Source organism: Phyllostomus discolor, chromosome 3 (genome assembly GCF_004126475.2).
Source record: "Phyllostomus discolor isolate MPI-MPIP mPhyDis1 chromosome 3, mPhyDis1.pri.v3, whole genome shotgun sequence".
In the NCBI taxonomy this organism is placed as follows: domain Eukaryota; kingdom Metazoa; phylum Chordata; class Mammalia; order Chiroptera; family Phyllostomidae; genus Phyllostomus; species Phyllostomus discolor.
The window spans coordinates 204224388-204240511 of NC_040905.2; the positions used below are offsets into that span (position 1 = coordinate 204224388).

The window sequence follows — 16124 nt, forward strand, 5'->3', positions numbered from 1 at the left end:
TCAAAACTGGCAGGTGCCCACCAGGGGCCAGAGGAATCTGGGTTCTCAGGGAGGCCGGGTGGCCGGCTGGGAGGGGCAGCTGGGGCTGGTGCGGGCAGCAGGGGAGGGCCCTGGCAGGGAGAGGGCGGTGGAGACAAATGGGCTTCAGGCAGGTGGAGGGCAGCAGGGAGCACACACCCCAGCAAGGGAAACAGCAAAGGGGTGTGTGGTGGGGAGGGGGATGAGTGTCGGAGTGTCCCAGCCTGAAACAGGGGGTGATGCCCCACAGGGGGAGTGATGGCCTGAAGGCTGGGTGGCAGATGAGGACCTGGGGTGAGGGCGTTTTACCCTCCTTGGCACTCCTCACACTTAGGGCTGGATGACTCTCTGTCGTGGGGGCCTGGGGGCATGGTCCTGTGCAGTGGAGGGTGTTGAGCGGCATCCTTTGCCTCTCCCCCCGAAGATGCCAGGAGCAGGCCTGCCTCCTCCAGCCCAAGCCCTGACAACCAAAAATGTCTCCAGACATCACACAATGTTCCCTGTGAAGAAGAGAGCCACCTGGGTGAGAACCGCTGTCCTAGAGTAAGCTGGAGCGAAGAGGGGTGTGACCAGAGGAGGGACAAGGCCCAGAGCTGCAGCCCTTGTCCCCAGCCCTCGGGCCCACGCCGGGCCTCCTCCCTCCGCGGACCCACGCACACTGAGTGCCAGGAAAACCTTCCCCAGCACGAGGCACGGCCGAGGGCTGAGCTGGGGGGTGGAACAAAAGAGCTTGTGTTTGGGGATGGAACCTCCCCTCCCCCCTCAGCATGGGAGGGGGGTGCGCTGGGCGGTGATCCAGGGCCAAGGGGGGCTGCGAGGCTGGGAGAGGCGCTTGTCCGAGGCTGGGATTTGGATAGAAGGTGCTGGAAGCGGGGAAGCTAACGTCCTGCCTGTGTTCCTCCTGTTCACAAACAGGCCCTTTTCAGGGGCCATGAAATCCAGGCGTCTCAGCCAGTTGGATGGAGTTTTGAACCGGTCTTGACCTGGTATCCTGGGGCGAAGGGGTCAAGGGGTCAAGGGCTGCCTTTCCTGCCCGAGCAGGGAGCAGGTCAGGATGGGACCTCCAGCAGCCCAAAGCCTTTCTTCCCTCCTGTCCATGTGCTGTGGCTCAGAGGGACCCAGGGACGGGAGGAGAGTGCTGAGGGAGGGTAGGCTCCCCATTTTCACTATCTCCCTACCCCCGACCATGTGCAACCAAATGAGCTGCTAAAATGCACACCCTGCCTTCCCCCCTCCTCTGCTTACCACCTCCACTGGCTCCCACGATCCTCAGGGTCAAGTCCACAGCCCTTGGACAGCCCTTCGAGGATGCCTATCTCACCCCACTTGCCATGGCCCTCCCAGCCCCCCATTGCAGCCAGACCCCTCCCTAGGCCTCCGTGGTTTCCTCCCCTCTCTTCTGAGCCCAGGACGCTGCCTCCTCCCCACCTGCAATCCCCCTCAACTGGGCGAACTCCTACTCACACACTGACGCCCTTTGGTTACCGCTGCCTCCAGGAAGTCCTCCCAACCCCTGTGAGCACCTGGTGCGTCGGTGGCACCGGTCGCCCCACGAGGAAACTCTCTCTGTGTGAAGTCTCTGTCCTGAGGGCGGCGCCCGTGTCCTCTCGTTTCCCCTGTAGCCTGGGGCCTAGAACAGAGAGCTAGAGACCAGTGACCATTTCGTGAAGGAAGACAGGAGACGGGGGGGATTAAAAGCAAACATGTTTTTACTAATGGGGAGTAGCCTGTCCTTCTGGACACCAGGGAGTGGGCCGGGACGGACTGACCCCAGAGCCTGCTGGGAGAAACAGACACCCTGTCTCTGTGATGAGACTCCTGGATGGCTCATTCCCTGAAAGGCAGGTGTCAGCCACAGCCCGGCCTCGATGACAGGCCCCTCTCAGGTCCGGCCCTTGGTGCCACCACCAGGCAGGACAGGTGCTGGGGGGGCGGTCCCAGAGGGGCATTTAGTCGCCCACACTGCACTTCGGGCATCTGGCTGTCTGTGGGGCCCAGATTCCTTGGATCTAAGAACCCCGAGAGCCAGCAGCCTGTCCAGGCCACTGGTTTTCCAGCTGTTTCCAAGAAGTCCTGGGCTGGCAAGGGGATGCCCTTGGGTTGCCAAAGAGGGAGACCGCCCTTTCCCTTGGCACGGCTCTGCCCAGAGCAGCTCGCCTTCACCGGGTGCACACTCTGGGCTTGCCTGAAAACTTGCATAGAACCTTTGAGACAAGGGCTCTGTGGTTCAGCGCTAAAGGCCCTGGTCTAGCCCACCTCCTTCTCACACAGATGGGAAGACCCGGGCCAGGAGGGGGACGGAGTGGCAGAGCCAGGGTGGCCCCCTTCTGCTGAACAGCCGCAGCCTTCTGCTGAAGGCAGGAACATGGGAGTGAGTGAATACGAGTCTGAGAGTAGGTTTCCTTTGGTAATAAGGGATGACAACAAAGGACACTCGGTTTCTGGGGCGAGGGGTGGGGGACGGGCAAGAACTGCCCCAAAGTGGGAAGGGAAGAGCAGAGCTGGCGGCTGGTCACCCTGGGGCGCCACGAGCTCGGTTTACCTACATCTCGCCCAGCCTGCTGCCAAGGCTGCTCATACACTGTGCAGACTCCCAGCTTCAACCACAGCAGCATTCGGTGCAACAACCAGAGCCTCAGGGTTCGAGTCCCAGCTCTTCCATCGCCTCGCTGTGTTGACCTTGGCCCAATCAGCCTCCTCTGGAGACTCAGACTCTTTCTCGACAAAAGGGAGCTAGCAACAGCCCCACCCCTGGGTAGTGGTGAGGGGTAAATGCGAGGGCTCAAACAATTCCCGGTGGCTTCAGGGTTCTTCCTTGTGTGGGACCCGGGAAGTTCACGGTCTAAGGTTCACATTTCAGCCACGGCCCTTACTAGCTGTGTGACTTGAGGCAAGTTGCTTAACGTCTCTGCCTCAGCACTCCCATCTATATAGTGGGGATGACAGTAGCACGCCTCTGCCTCGGGGGGAGGTGTAAGGGGTTAATATAGGTAAAGTGCCGAGAACAGGGCTCCAGAAGTGTTTGCTACCAATGTCTGTACTCAGATCACAGTGGAGACCAGGTCTCGCTGAGGAGAGGCCCCCAAAGCGGAAGAGAATAGAGAAGATAATAAATGAACGGAAGGGAAATCAGGGTTTTCCCAGGGCATGCCTCATCGCACCCGCCCAGCACAGTCCTCACCCCTCAGTGGTGTCTTCCAGTTGTAGGGGATCCCTCCCCTCGCCCACCCCGGACACCAGCTCCCTGTCGCCGGGCCTCTCCCTGCATTTTTCCGCACACGCAGAGGTAGGGTTTCATTTCGCCCCTAGATGACTTTGGGTGATAAAGAAGTAACTTCAGCCTCCTCGAATTGAATCTTCTCTCCAGAACGTGTAACAAACCTGGAGATCGGAATGGCCCTGGAGCTGATTATTCTGGGAGGGCGCCTCCTGGCATTAAAACTAAATTAGATCCAGGTTCCTCTGTTATTAGCAAAATAATTCCCTACGATTACCGAATGCGGCCATGAATCCCGATGGCGGATGAACTTCAGGTGACTTACACGCAAGACGAGTCAGTGCGCGAAGGCCTGTGCTCCTGCGCGCGCCTCGCTCTGGCGTCGCAGCCGGGTGATTGTGCTAATGGTTGCAAGAAATCACCTTCTGTGGCCTGGGATTGGGAGGGCTGGAGACCACAGCGTGCGCGGAGGGTGTTGCCTACTTGCAGCCGGAGAGGCTGGGCGCCACATTTGGTCAAAACAGCCCCTTCCGGGGAGCTGGCTGCGTCCTCCGTCCACTGGGAGAGAAGCGCGCTAGGCAGTCTGAATGCGGTGGCTTTCAGACCATCTCAGTGCAGGAAATTGAATTTGTCTAAGTTCCACCGCGGGGCAGGGGCGTTCCAAGAAGTGAGGTGAGCTATAAAAGCGCAGGACCTTGGAGTCAAGTCAATTTAACTCAATTTGTGCCCACTGGGTGTCAGGCCCTCACTGTCCAGGCACCAGCCTCTAGGGGGTGTCCGTATTAGACAGCGTTTCTGGTGCGTTCTGAACACGGTTTTGCGTCCCTCACCAACCACAGAGAGGCATGACCATCCGCATTTTAGAGACAAGGGAATATTGTCTCAGAGACGACCAAGGCGGGAGCTGGAAGGCTTCCTGGAAGAGGGGACATAGGGAAGGGCATCGTAGGCAGAGAAAGCAGCCCAGCAAAAAGTCCAGAGGCAGAAGACGAAAGGGGTGTTAGGAGATGGGAGGCGGGGTGGGGAGGGTGGCTGATGACCAGACGAGTTGAGGGTCTGGACGATGAGGAGCCACTGCAGGGCATGAGAGGCTGAGTAATTCGTTAGTGTGTGCAATTATTAAACACCATATGCATGGATACAGTGGCGTGGTACAAGCTCTGCTGTTTGCACTGTGATGTTCTGCAAATTGCTTAAACTCTCTGACCCTCAGTTTCCTCACCTGTCAAATGGAAATTTAGAATGTGAGAACCTCTTCAGACGTGGCTGTGAGAACTGAGTGAGAGAACACACAAAGCACTCACACTTGTGCGCACATCTATTACACAGATGGAGCATCGGAGGTGTGCAAGGAAGCATGTATTCACTCATTCTTTCAACAAATGTTCATTGAGCACCTACTATGCCCCAGATCCTTTTCTGGGGGGAGGGTGTAGGAGGAGGTGTAACAGTGGACAAAACCAGGCATGATGGCTGTGCTCGGGGACATCCAGCCCCGGGAGAGTGACACACTGATCCGGTGATCACACCACAAAGGCACAGTCACCAACTGCAATAAATGTCATGGAGACAAGGAGCTTGGGCCACACGTGTGTAGTGTGCCAGGCCTCCCTGAGGATGTGGCACCTACGCTGCCCTGGGAAGTGAACTGGGCAGAGCCACTGAGGGCACAGAGGAAAGCGTTCCAGAGACCGGAGCCTGTGTGAAGTCGGTACAATGGGAAAAACGGGGCCTGGGGGCTGGCTGGGAGGCTGAAGGCAGAGAGGGAGGGGTAGGTGGCAGTCTGGAGAGGTGGGCTGGGGCCAGATCCCCCGGGGCAAGCGGCTGGGCCACATGATAACAAGAAAAAGCCATTGCAAGCTTTCAAGCCGGCTTGGGGTGATTTGATTGAACCTGAGCTTCACAAACCTCACGAGGAGACGCCACAGACAGAGACAGCAAGAGGGGGCCCAGGTGGATGCAGGGAGCCAGCTCAGCTCTGCCTGAAGCCCGGGCAAGAGACAACAGCATTTGGACTGGCCTGGAAACTGACGTCTGGGACGCACCAGTGTGAGGACAGTGTTTGAAGCCGGGGATCTGGGAGGATGAGGGGGACTCAGACAAGCTCCAACTCCAGCTCTTGTAGCTCAGTGGAGTAAAATGATGGCGCCAACGAGAGAACCAGAGAAGTAGGGGAAAACTGCGGGCGAGACGCTGGAGAGACAGAAAAGATCAGAGAGTGTCCAGGGGGTGAAGCAAAGCCAAGAGGTCGGGTAAGATGAAGATGGAGAGGTGTCCTTTGGTGTGATCATCGGCGACCTTTCCGAGAAGCATCGAGACGGCAGACCTTAAGCTGGGAGGGGGCCCCTGCCTTGCATGCCCATTTGCATGGGACGAAGAGCCAGCTGGGGTTAATGTCCACATCACCGGAATCATATTACTTGTCCAGTGCGATCTGAATCAAAGAGGATCAGCTCATTGGTTCAGAAAAGCTCCGAACCCACCAAGTGCACAGCCTTGTTCTTTGCCAGCGCCCCTGTAACCCTGGCGACTTGACGTCTTTTCTGCTTGTACAACATGTAACACCAGCCGATTCGTCTTCTGGAGTCTGGACCATAAGCAACATGCCATCCTCTGTGTCGCCTTGATGGAAGCTCCCGACGAGCGGGCATATGTGGGTTTTGCATATACAGCGCCGATGATGCATATGTTACATCGCTTCAGACGGGTCCCTGGGGAAGGTGCCACAGGCTCTGTCGCCCCTACAGATGGAAGCTGGCAAGGAAAAGACGGGTCCAGATTGGGATCCCTGGGCTACGTGCGAGAACAGACTGGAGGGGGCAGAGTGGCCGTGGGGAGACAGCGAGGAGAGGCTCGCCGGCTCTGAATCGCTGTGCAGCCCCTCCCCCGCAGGCAGGACACAGGACAGGAGGAGGCCCTCCCTCGGAGCAGACTGCTGGCCCTCCCACCTCCTGGGCCGGCCTCCAGGTGCGCGCCTTTGCTCGGAACTGGAGAACACTCCCTGACATATATTTTCAGCCTCCCACTTTCATAGTAACTCACTTGGGTTCCTTCCACCCTCCTCTGCAAACATCTTCCTCTTGGCCAATATTCATGTAATTACTGTAATTACTACCTGCTCAAAAAATGGGGCCATGCATTTTTGCCTCTATTATCACATCGAACCCTCACGAGAGCCCCTTGCAGTGAGCCCCAGCCACGTTTTGGTTGTGCAGACACAGAGACTGAGGTGCAGAGGGATATTGTAGCGTGCCCCGGGCCACACCACTGGCAGGTGGATTAGCCCCGAAGGGAACCCTCCAGGTCTCTCTGGTCCCGAAGGCCTCATTCCCTCCCAAGCACACACAGAGAAGATCTGTATAGTGGGATTGCTTTCCCTGTGAGAGTTTGGCATGACCCCTTTTTGTTTGTGAGTATTTGTGTCCATTCTCCCCTTTATTCATTCAACAAACCCTCCTGACCCGGACTGGTATAGCTCAGTGTATTGAGTGTGGGCCTGCAAACCCAAGGGCTGCTGGTTCAATTCCCAATGAGGGCACATGCCTGGGTTGCAGGTCAGGTCCCCATTAGGGGGCACGCAAGAGGCAACCACACATTGATGTTTCTCCCTCTTTCTCTTTCCCTTCCCCTCTCTCTAAAAATAAATAAATAAAATCTTTAAAAAAAAACCCTCCTGAGGTCAGGCCATATGCAGGTGGTGGGGTGGCAGTGGTGGCTCAGACAAGGTGTGTGACCTGGAGGAGCTCGCCGTCTGCTCATAACCAGGTGCAACAATCCGCACCGTTACCAGCATGGACAGTGGGGTGGGCAGTGGGGTGGGCAGGCACTGTGGGAGCCCTGTGCTTGGGAGGCCAACCAACAGCTCACAGGGCCTTCTTACAGGCTGCAATGGCTCAGCCGGATCGTAATAGGAGACACAGGCCCAGGCCGCAGAGACTGGGAGGACAGGAACTGCAGGAGTAAGGGGTTTGTGCGGAGGCATTAGGGGTCGGGGGAGGTCCGGCGACCTGGCTGCCTGGTGGGCTTGGGTCTGGGAGTCTCAGCCGGTTGGAACGAGAGTGTGAAGGGCCGCAGTGGGGCCTGGGAGCGGGCTATTCACGTTCTTAAGATTTACAGAGCACTGCGCAGGCGCGATGACCACGTTACTAAAAATAAGGAAACGAGTTCAGAGCAGGATTGGATTTTATGAGGATTCTCATCATGTCCGCTCCTTTCCTTAAAAAAAGTTATGAAGAGCTAAAAAAAAAAAAAAACCAACAAACCCCACAAAACATGTGTATAACTTCAGCCCAGGTCAAGAAATCAAACGTTACCCGTATAACGAAGCCCCGCCCATTGGCCGCCACATGTCCCTCGCCCCATAGAGACAAACTTCCCTGAATGGTGTGTTTACCCTGCCTCTGAATTTCTTTATACTTTTACCCTGTGTGTGCATGTCTAGCACTATAGAGTGTCATTTTGTTCTGCATGTTTAAAAATCTACGTAGATGGTATCGTACACTTTGCTCTTCCGCAGCTTGCTCCCCATCCCCCCACTTATGATTCATGAGGAGCGCCAGTCATTCATTTTCTCTGCAGTGTAGAATTTCACCGAGGGCTCCACAGCCTGTCCGTGCATTCTTCCTCTGACGGGCATTGAGGCGGCTCCGATGCTCTGCGAGAATAAACACTGCTGCAGCGAGCAAGAGGCTCTCGAGGTTCATTTCAGAGACCAAGTCTCTGGGTGACCGGGGTCCTTGCACCTCCCACACGTCTAAACGCTGTGGAATTGTTTTCCCGAGGGGTGGTACCCTTCCCCCTCCCACCAGCAGCGCCTGCGAGTTCTTGTTGCTCTTCGTCTTGCCAGGGGGAAAGAGCAATGGACTGGGTTGTATCTTGTGTTTTTCTCATTACAAGTGAGCCTGAATATAGTTTCATGTTTACTGGCCATTCATGCTTCCCCTTCCTCAAACTGCTTGTCCAGACAGTTTGATCTGTACAAGATCTTTGCATATTTTGGACAGTATGTTCCCAATATCTTCTTTTGATAAGCAGGGGTTTTACACTTTAATTAAGTGTATTGATCTTTTTCTTTGCGGTTTGTGCTTGAAGACACAGAGTCTTTAAGACATATTCCCATATTACAAGGTTTTTGAAGTTAAGTCTTTAATCCACTTAGAGGGACTGACTTGGTTTTATGCCCAGTGAGAGGCTGGGCGGGATTCCATTTCGTGTCCCCCCAGCGTGGACAGCCCGCCGCTCTGGAAAAGCACCGTTGGTGGAGGAGTCGGCCCTGTCCCCAGTGACCTGTGGCACCCCATCTGCATCAGGTCCCCACACACGTGTGGGTCTCTTCTGCGGCCTCTGTCATGGGCCTCTCCATCCATCCTTGGGCCAATATCCTATGGTTTCACTGCACCATGTTAGGCCCTTAGGACACCCCACCATTAGCAGGGCCGGTGGCTCCCCGAGAGCAGATCCCCCTCTTACTCATCTTTGCACCCCTCTCCTCACTGCTTACGTGAACATCCATTCCTGCTTTTGTTTACAAAGACCTTCTCACACTCTGTCTCTTGGGCTCCTAAGACTCCGTGATGCAGAAGAGGGAACGAAGGCACAGGGGGGAGCTGACTTGCCAGGGTCCCACTTCCAGAAAGCGCTGGATCGCGGTGCTGTGGGGTTGCAAAGCCACCCCACACATCCACCTTGCACTGGCCAGGCTTTACTGGACCCTCCCTTGGCTCTTCTGCTCCTGGATTTTCACTCCTTCCTCCCCGTTTTCAACAAGTAGTTCCTCAGTGACGTATGTGTGCCAGATTTTCTTGGTGCTGGGACCCAGACCCCATGTCTGGGGGGCTCTTGCCATTGCTAGAGACCAGTAGGGAGCGTGGGACCTCAGGTAGGCATTTTATGGGAAGCCGTCTGAGGCCTGGGGTCAGCAGGAGGAAGTCCCGCAGGGTTTCAAAGTCAATTTAAAGAGCTCCATTCTGGGCGTGCACTTGGGGCCCAGGCGCAGCCTTCAGAGAGGACGTTGGCTTCCCCCAGGAATTAGAGGCGTCCTCCCGCCCTCCCGCCTCGAGAGGCAGGAATGCGAAGGATCAGCTTTCAGCGGAGCTGCGGCTGCCGTTCCGGGGAGCTCTAGGTGCAGGCCCTTCCCCAGCGGCCGAATTAACTGGTTCTGTCTGTCCAACTGGGAGAGCAGCTCTCGCTAAAAATAGTGCCCTGCCCAGCGCGTTGTGCGCTGGTCCGAAGCTGGGGCCGCGAACTGGGGAGTCCGAGCCGCTGGCGGTCCAAGGAACCCGGGGAGCCCCGCACGCCCCCACTCCGGGCCTGGCTCAGGTCCCAGCCCTGAGGCCGAGTCCGCCGGCACCGCGCTGTCCCTACAGGTGCCGCGGAGGGTGGAAGGTTCGTGGGCCCAGGCACGGCCGAGGCCGTCCGGGATGGGAGCCGGCGGCGCGGCCTCCCGCGCGCTCGCCTGGGCCTCCCTGCCCCTGCTGGGGCCTCCCGCCGGCGCGCTCTGCGAGGACACGCTTTGCTGCCGAGGTAAGGCCGGGCTGGCGGCGGGCGTGCCTCTCGCTCTTCCCAAGCACTTGCTGGGGCCTTTTTCTCCCTCCCCATCCCAGGTCCGCAGCGGGGGGCGAGGTCTGGGGGCTGGGGTGGCGGGGGGAAGGTGGGGTTTGGGGGAGACGCCAGGCATCCGCATAGGGCTGGGGAGAAGAGCCAGGCGCTCTCTGCAAACTCATCTTTAGTTTGAAAAAGTCGCTGTTTTGCCACGGGGGTCCTAGAAGCGTTCACCTACCTTTGGCCTAAATCTTTCCTATCTGGAAAATGGAACAATGAAATCGCCAGGCTTTAATATTTGTTGTGACCCCAAGAGAAGTTGGGGTACCGGCTGATGGGGATCGCAAGCATTCTGGAGAAGTTGGCCCGAACCCAGATGGGATTCTCCAGAGACTGTGTTAGTGGGAGGGTTAGAATTGTTTTCTCTGTGACTATCTTCCCCCGCCGCCCCCCCCCCAACCATTCTTTCCTAGAGCTTTAGGCTTAGTGTCAGATCTTGGCTCCCGTGGGCGGTCGAAGATCAAGGCAGGGCCCACCGCAAAGTTTCGGGGGTCAGGGGACGCGCAAAGATCCTTGTGAGAGAAGAGGGTGTAGAGTGGCAGAGAGGTGAGCAAAGCAGAAATGCGGTCCACACCTCAGTCCCGTACCCCTACAGCCCACAGGCTAAAGCTGAGCTTTATCTCTGAAATCTGGGGTTCAGGTGAGGAACATGGTGGGTCCGCACAGAGGGCCGTGGCGGGCTGTCTGAGGAGGCTGCGGGCGGGGCCCCGGAGAGGAGGGGCATGCGGCCTGCCCTAGATCGCGGTTGAGGGGGAGGAGGGGGCGTGTGGCCCGCCCAGATCCTGGGCCAAAGCGGGGACAGGGGGCGTGTGCTAGGAATGAGGGGGTCCGCCCTGCCCAGTCCGGCTGGGCAGGATGGCAGTAGTGGGGTCGATTGGTCAAACAGGTGCGCCCCCGCCCCTCCCCTCCCGGCCTCCGCTCGGTGCCGGCTAGACGGGCGGAGCTGCGGATGGCGGGGCCTGCGATTGGCCGGGCTGGGCCGGCCGGGGGAGACCTGGAGCCGAAGCACCGCGGAGCAGGCGGAGGTGCGGGGCGGCGGGAGGGCGCTCCTGCCGGGCCGCCGCCTGCTCGGGCCGCTTTGCTCCGCCTGGCTGGCGCTACGGAAACTTTCCTGCCTCCTGGGGATCCCGCGCCCCTGCCAACTCGTGACCCTGCCCCTGGTCCAGGCTCGGGCGCCTTTGGGATGGCAGTGCCCAGCGGCCCCGCTGGCGCCTAGAGGTGAGAGCCAGGGCGCCTGAGGGCTTGCGGGCTTGCGGGGATCCTAGAGGGATCCGGGGTTCCAGAGTGTCTGGAGAGCCTGATAAGAGGTACGTGGGTCCCGGAGAGAGGAGTGGGCTGCGACTTTGCATTATTCACCCCTCTTCCACTTTACAGCCCCGTATGCTGTAAGGATCTCTACTGGGTGGGTTAACCCTTTAAACTTTCCTGTGCGCCCTGCCTCTGTGTCTTGGTCCTGGGAGAGAATCACTCTAGGCATTACAAGGAAGGCACCCCCTAGCTGGGCCCCGCAGCTGGAGGGGGATTTGTGGGGGTTGGGGGCGCTCTCTAGCTTTCCAACCCCAACGTTTCCAGTGGCCCAAAACTTCAGACCCGACCTACCCGGAACTCGCTCCGAGGGTTGATAATTGGATAGCCACTCCTCCCTGTGCAGAGCCAGGCACTCCAGGGCACCCGAGGTTTGGATGTTGTTTTGTTCAACCCTAGACACTCTTCAATTTTCAGGGGGCGGGGTCATTGAAGTGAGATCTCTTTTCCGTTTCCTGGGCTGCCTTGACCCCTGCCCTCCATGAAAGCACCTAAGCAGAGTGGGAATGGGGACCTGAATGGTTCTGGTCCCCATCCCAGCCTGGTGGGAATGAATTTCCGGTTTTCTGGTTTCCCCATGGTTTGTTCTTTTGAGCTGTCTGGCTTGAGTCATGTGGGGACCTGCACCCCTCTCCCCCGGCCCCCTCTTTAGGCTCTTAAGGGGGGAAAGTAATTTTGACTTGTGTTAAATTTTGATTGAGGGAGGATGAGTTGAGGGTAGCTTGTTGCTTATGAGGATTATCATCTTTAACGTTATTTCCCCTCAATCTCAAAGCCAAACTCCTCATTTTTCTTGACCTAAGACAGTACACCTGAGAATGAAAAACCAAATCAAACACCAGCTTTGGAGCCCCACCCTCACTCGCTGTGTGTCCTTAAGCAGGTTTCCTGACCTCTCTGAGTTCAAAGGTCGCACCCACCCTAGGGAGATCTAGTGGGGCCTTTGAGAGGTGCGGTGTGGAAGGCACTTGGCTCAAAGGACAACAGTTTGGGTCTGCTAGTCTGCAACCTGGACCTTGGTGCTGTCTAAGGGACCCAGTCACTCTGTGCCTCAGTTTCCCTTCGTTTGAAATGTTGGTGTGGACCAGCCCCTCTCAACCAGCCCTTCTGAGAAAAGTGCACAGACGCACATACCCCTCCGAGGCATATAGTTCCAACGGGTTTGTAGGTCTGAGATTAAAGACATCCCCCTCCACCCCCCTCCTTGTGATGAACTATTCAGAAGGTATAGGCTTTCCGTCTGCCACTGATCTCTCCTCATCCCTTTTGGATGCTTGTGGGTGAAGGTTGTAAATATCAGGGAAACGCAAATACACTAATTGGCCAGCATGATAGTGAGAGCGGGGCCGACCTGCAGAACCCGGTCCAGAGTTACCTTCGAGATCATGCAGGCCACCCCCTCCCCATTCTTCCATCCCTGGTGGTGCGTCCCCACCGGCTGGACATGTAGTCTCTTTTGCTGGGATCTTCTATTGACAGTCAGCCCGCTGGGCAGCTGGTTTCACGATCGGGTGACTCCAGCCCGTTAAAACATTCTTCCGGTTTGGAAGGGAAATCTGTGTTCCTGGTACTTCTACCCACTGGTTTAGTGCAACCCTGTAGGCATCTCTCCCTGGCTCAGTGATTCCCTGGAGTCCCCGGGTGCCTGGCGTTCTGTTCCTTCCTTTAGGCATTTAGCACACTGCACTGGATTTGGCAATGACCACAGAACACCATTTATTGAGGGTTTATTATACGCCAGGTCCTGTGCTGAGGGCTTTACACATATTTCCTTGCATCCAAAAGACAACCCCATGAGGTCGATTCTTTTCTTATCCTTATTTTGCATATGAAGAAACAGGCTGGGAAAGGTTAAGAGATTTACCCAAAGTCAGATAACCTGGAAAGAGCTGGAGTGCATCCCAAACCCAGCATCTGCCTTTACAGCCCAAGCTTCTAATCGTTTCTTTTGTCCTGGGCCCCCATCAGCCATGCATGCCCACGGGGGGTGTGGTTGCCTGGGTCTGTGTGGGGTGTGCTGGCAGTGCTTTCATCGCGGTCGCTACGGCACTGGTTGGAATGCAGATTCCTCACCTCTATTCCAGACCTAAGAACCTGCACTTTGTAAAGCTCCCGCACGCACACCGCCGTTTGAGAACCACGGCCCCACCATACTCCTGGGGAGAGAAGGTGGGGTATCCCAGAGATCTGAATTCAAGTCTTGGTTTCTCTCTCTTGAGCAGGTTACTTTTGGCTACTTTTCCTTTCTGGGGCTTTCCCCCAGTGGTAAAATGGGCGCGATGTTGTACCCAGTATCTGCTGATGGCTGTGGAAGTCTCCTGGGTGGGTGGGTGGCAGGCATTGTGGGGCCTGCCTTCGGGGGACAGAGACGTCTCCTGCCACGAGTGGATGTGTTCCCTGGAGGCTCGGCTCACCTCCTTGCCCCCAAGGCCTCTGGCTTCCTTCTAGAAGCATTGGTGCACCCTGGATGAGGCCCTTGTGCTCAGATTTCTCAGGCGGGGTGGTGGAGATCCAGGAGAGGTGGGCAGGACCACACACGCGCGTGCGCGCACACACACACACACACACACACACACAGGCACCCCTTCCTCCTCCAGGGCCCATGGTGGCCTCTGACCTCTCAGACGGGAGGTGCTGAACCTGAACTTCTGGGAGCGGGGAGTGGGGGGGTGGGCCTGCCATGTGTGCTTGTGTATTGTGAAACCCAGCAGAAATCCATCCCTTCCCCTGGGGCCCTGCGCTGCTGGTCCAGAGGCAGCTCCCGAGAAATGTGTGACCTGAGGCCGGCCGGCCGGGCCGAGCCGGCTGCCAGGAGCGTGAGGGCTAAAGGGATCGCCCACCTAGGCCTCTGGACATCCCAGCCCTGTCCGCCTCGCTGTGCTGTGCGCAGAGCACTATGCCACCCCGATGCCGTTGGGTCCCGTGCAAGGCGTGGGCTCGTTAAACACCCATTTGGGGGAGGGAGTCGCCGAGTCCAGGAAGCTGAGTGACACGTCCAAAGCTCTAATGCCTGTGTGTGTGGGGGGGGAAGGGGGTCAAGTTTGAACTTGAATGCGGGTCCTTTGGCAGTAAGCACAGGCCTTTTTGCACCGTATCCCAACCTCATTGTCCCTGTGCTCCACCTGGTTGTGGCTTTGGCGCCGGAGCCCTCATCTGGGAGCTTGAAGACCTGGGTTCCGACTGGGCCACCACAGGGCTGTGTGATGCTGGGCAGGGCTGGTCATCTTTTAAAACTTCGGTTTTTACCCTGGGTGGTGTGGCTCGGTTGGTGGGAACATCATCCTGTACACCGAAAGGTTGTGGGTTCGATTCCTGGTCAGGGCACATCCCTAGGTTGCAGTCAGGCTGCGTGTGAGAGGCAACCAATTGATGTTTCTCTCTCACATCGATGCTTCTCTCTCCCTCTCTCCCCCTCTCTCTCTCTCTCTCTCTCTCTCTCTCTCTCTCCCCCGTCTTCTTTCTCTAAAAGCAATGAGAAAACGTCCTTGGGTGAGGCTAAAACAACAACAGCAGAACTTCAGTTGTCTTTTCTTTAAAGGGGGGAGGGGAGGTGTTTAGTTAGATCTCTGCAATCCCTTCCAAACTGGGGAGTCATTGGCTGTACCTTTTCCTGCATCCGTAGGGAGAGGCGTCCGTGATGGGCGCAGGGCACGGGTGAGCTATGGGATTGGGTTGGGGGGCAGAGTGCCTCACGGGGCTTCTTATGGAACCAGTCATTAAGGTCCGGAGGGCTCGGAGAGCTGGTGGGGGGGATGATAGGACGCAGCCCAGGTTGCGTGCCTTGGAGTTAAGTAGTATTTTGCACTCTGAACACTGCAGGAGGTGATGGTGGGAATAACTAGGAGCCGAGAGGGAGCGTGGGTCAGCCCAGAGTAACCGGGGCTGAGAGACCACAGGAATGTGTAATAGTCCCCTGTCTCCGTCCTGAGCTGTGTGTGTCTCTCTCCTGGGTGTCCTCAGCCTTCCCGGAGCCCGGCCCCTCCCGACTGGTATCTGCCCGGATGGCGGGAACCTCCTCCGGAGCTGAGCAGCTGGCCGAGGGGATCCAGGTGCCTGTGCTCTATACCCACAGTGGGGCCCCTGATGGCCTGGCTTCCCAAAGCAGGCCCTGTTCACCGCAGCCTCTGCTAGCCACCTGCCCTCAGTTTCCCCCCACATCATGCCACTTGTTCCCTCCCCGGGGGGTGGCTCCCTGTTACCCGCCCCCAGGATCAAACCCGTTCTCCCTGGCCTGGCGATCAGGGCCCCGCACCTGCTCAACTGTCCTCCCTGCCTCCCTCTTCTCTCTCTGCTCTGCAGGCTGCCTGTGTCCTGGTCCCTCGGCCTGTGACTCCGGATGGCCTTCTCTCTCGGTCCCTGCTTCATTGCCTAAACTCTTCCTGCCCCTCTGGCTCTGGCACAGATGTCACCTCCACTTGATCTCATCACCCCACTCAGGGTGAGCTGTCCCCCTGCATGATGCTGGCCTGGGGCTCTTATTGGCCACCTGGCCTTGCAGTTTTCTGTTTCTGAGATGTGCTCTGAACTTCTAGAGAGCCTTACGTGTCGTCTCAGCATCCATGAAGTGGTTAGGGCCCGGCATGGGTCTTCCTTGCTCTAGGAAATGCTCAGAAAGCCTTGTCGCGTTGGGCTGGCTTAGAACCAGGCGTGGTTTCCCTGCTCCCGACTCAGAGCGCTTTGCCTGCACCCTGCTTTGCAAGGCAGACAGGTCGGGGGTCCTCGCAGCGTGTGCTCTGGGCCAGGCTGCCTCCAGGCAAGGGACAGACAGGGAGGTGCCTTTGGTGGGCAGAAAGACTTTCCTGCCTCTTTTGCATTGCTCTTGATCTGCTTTTTAAGAAAATCTCTCCTGGTTTTGTGGCATCAAAGAGCAGCTTGGAAGCAGATCCCAAAAGGGCGTCTGTCTGTCCTCCCGCCTGCAGGCTGAGCTGCAGGTCCCTCCTGGCCCAGACCCACTGCATTCCTTAGAATTCATGAGAGAGTTTGC

At 57.4% G+C, this 16124-nt stretch overlaps 1 protein-coding gene across 2 annotated transcripts in view; it reads left to right on the top strand.

Moving 5' to 3' along the window:
- Window positions 1-16124, top strand: part of LOC114493992 (DAB2 interacting protein) — a 183080-nt gene that overhangs the window by 10419 nt on the left and 156537 nt on the right. Inside the window, exon 1 of one of the 2 annotated variants that reach the window (XM_036022165.1) lies at window positions 9356-9757. The exons of the other annotated variant lie outside the window; for it this stretch is intronic. Coding sequence (XP_035878058.1) covers window positions 9655-9757 — 103 coding nt within the window. The 5' untranslated portion in view covers window positions 9356-9654. Of the gene's footprint in view, window positions 1-9355; window positions 9758-16124 lie in introns of those variants that run through there. 2 annotated transcript variants of the gene reach the window in all.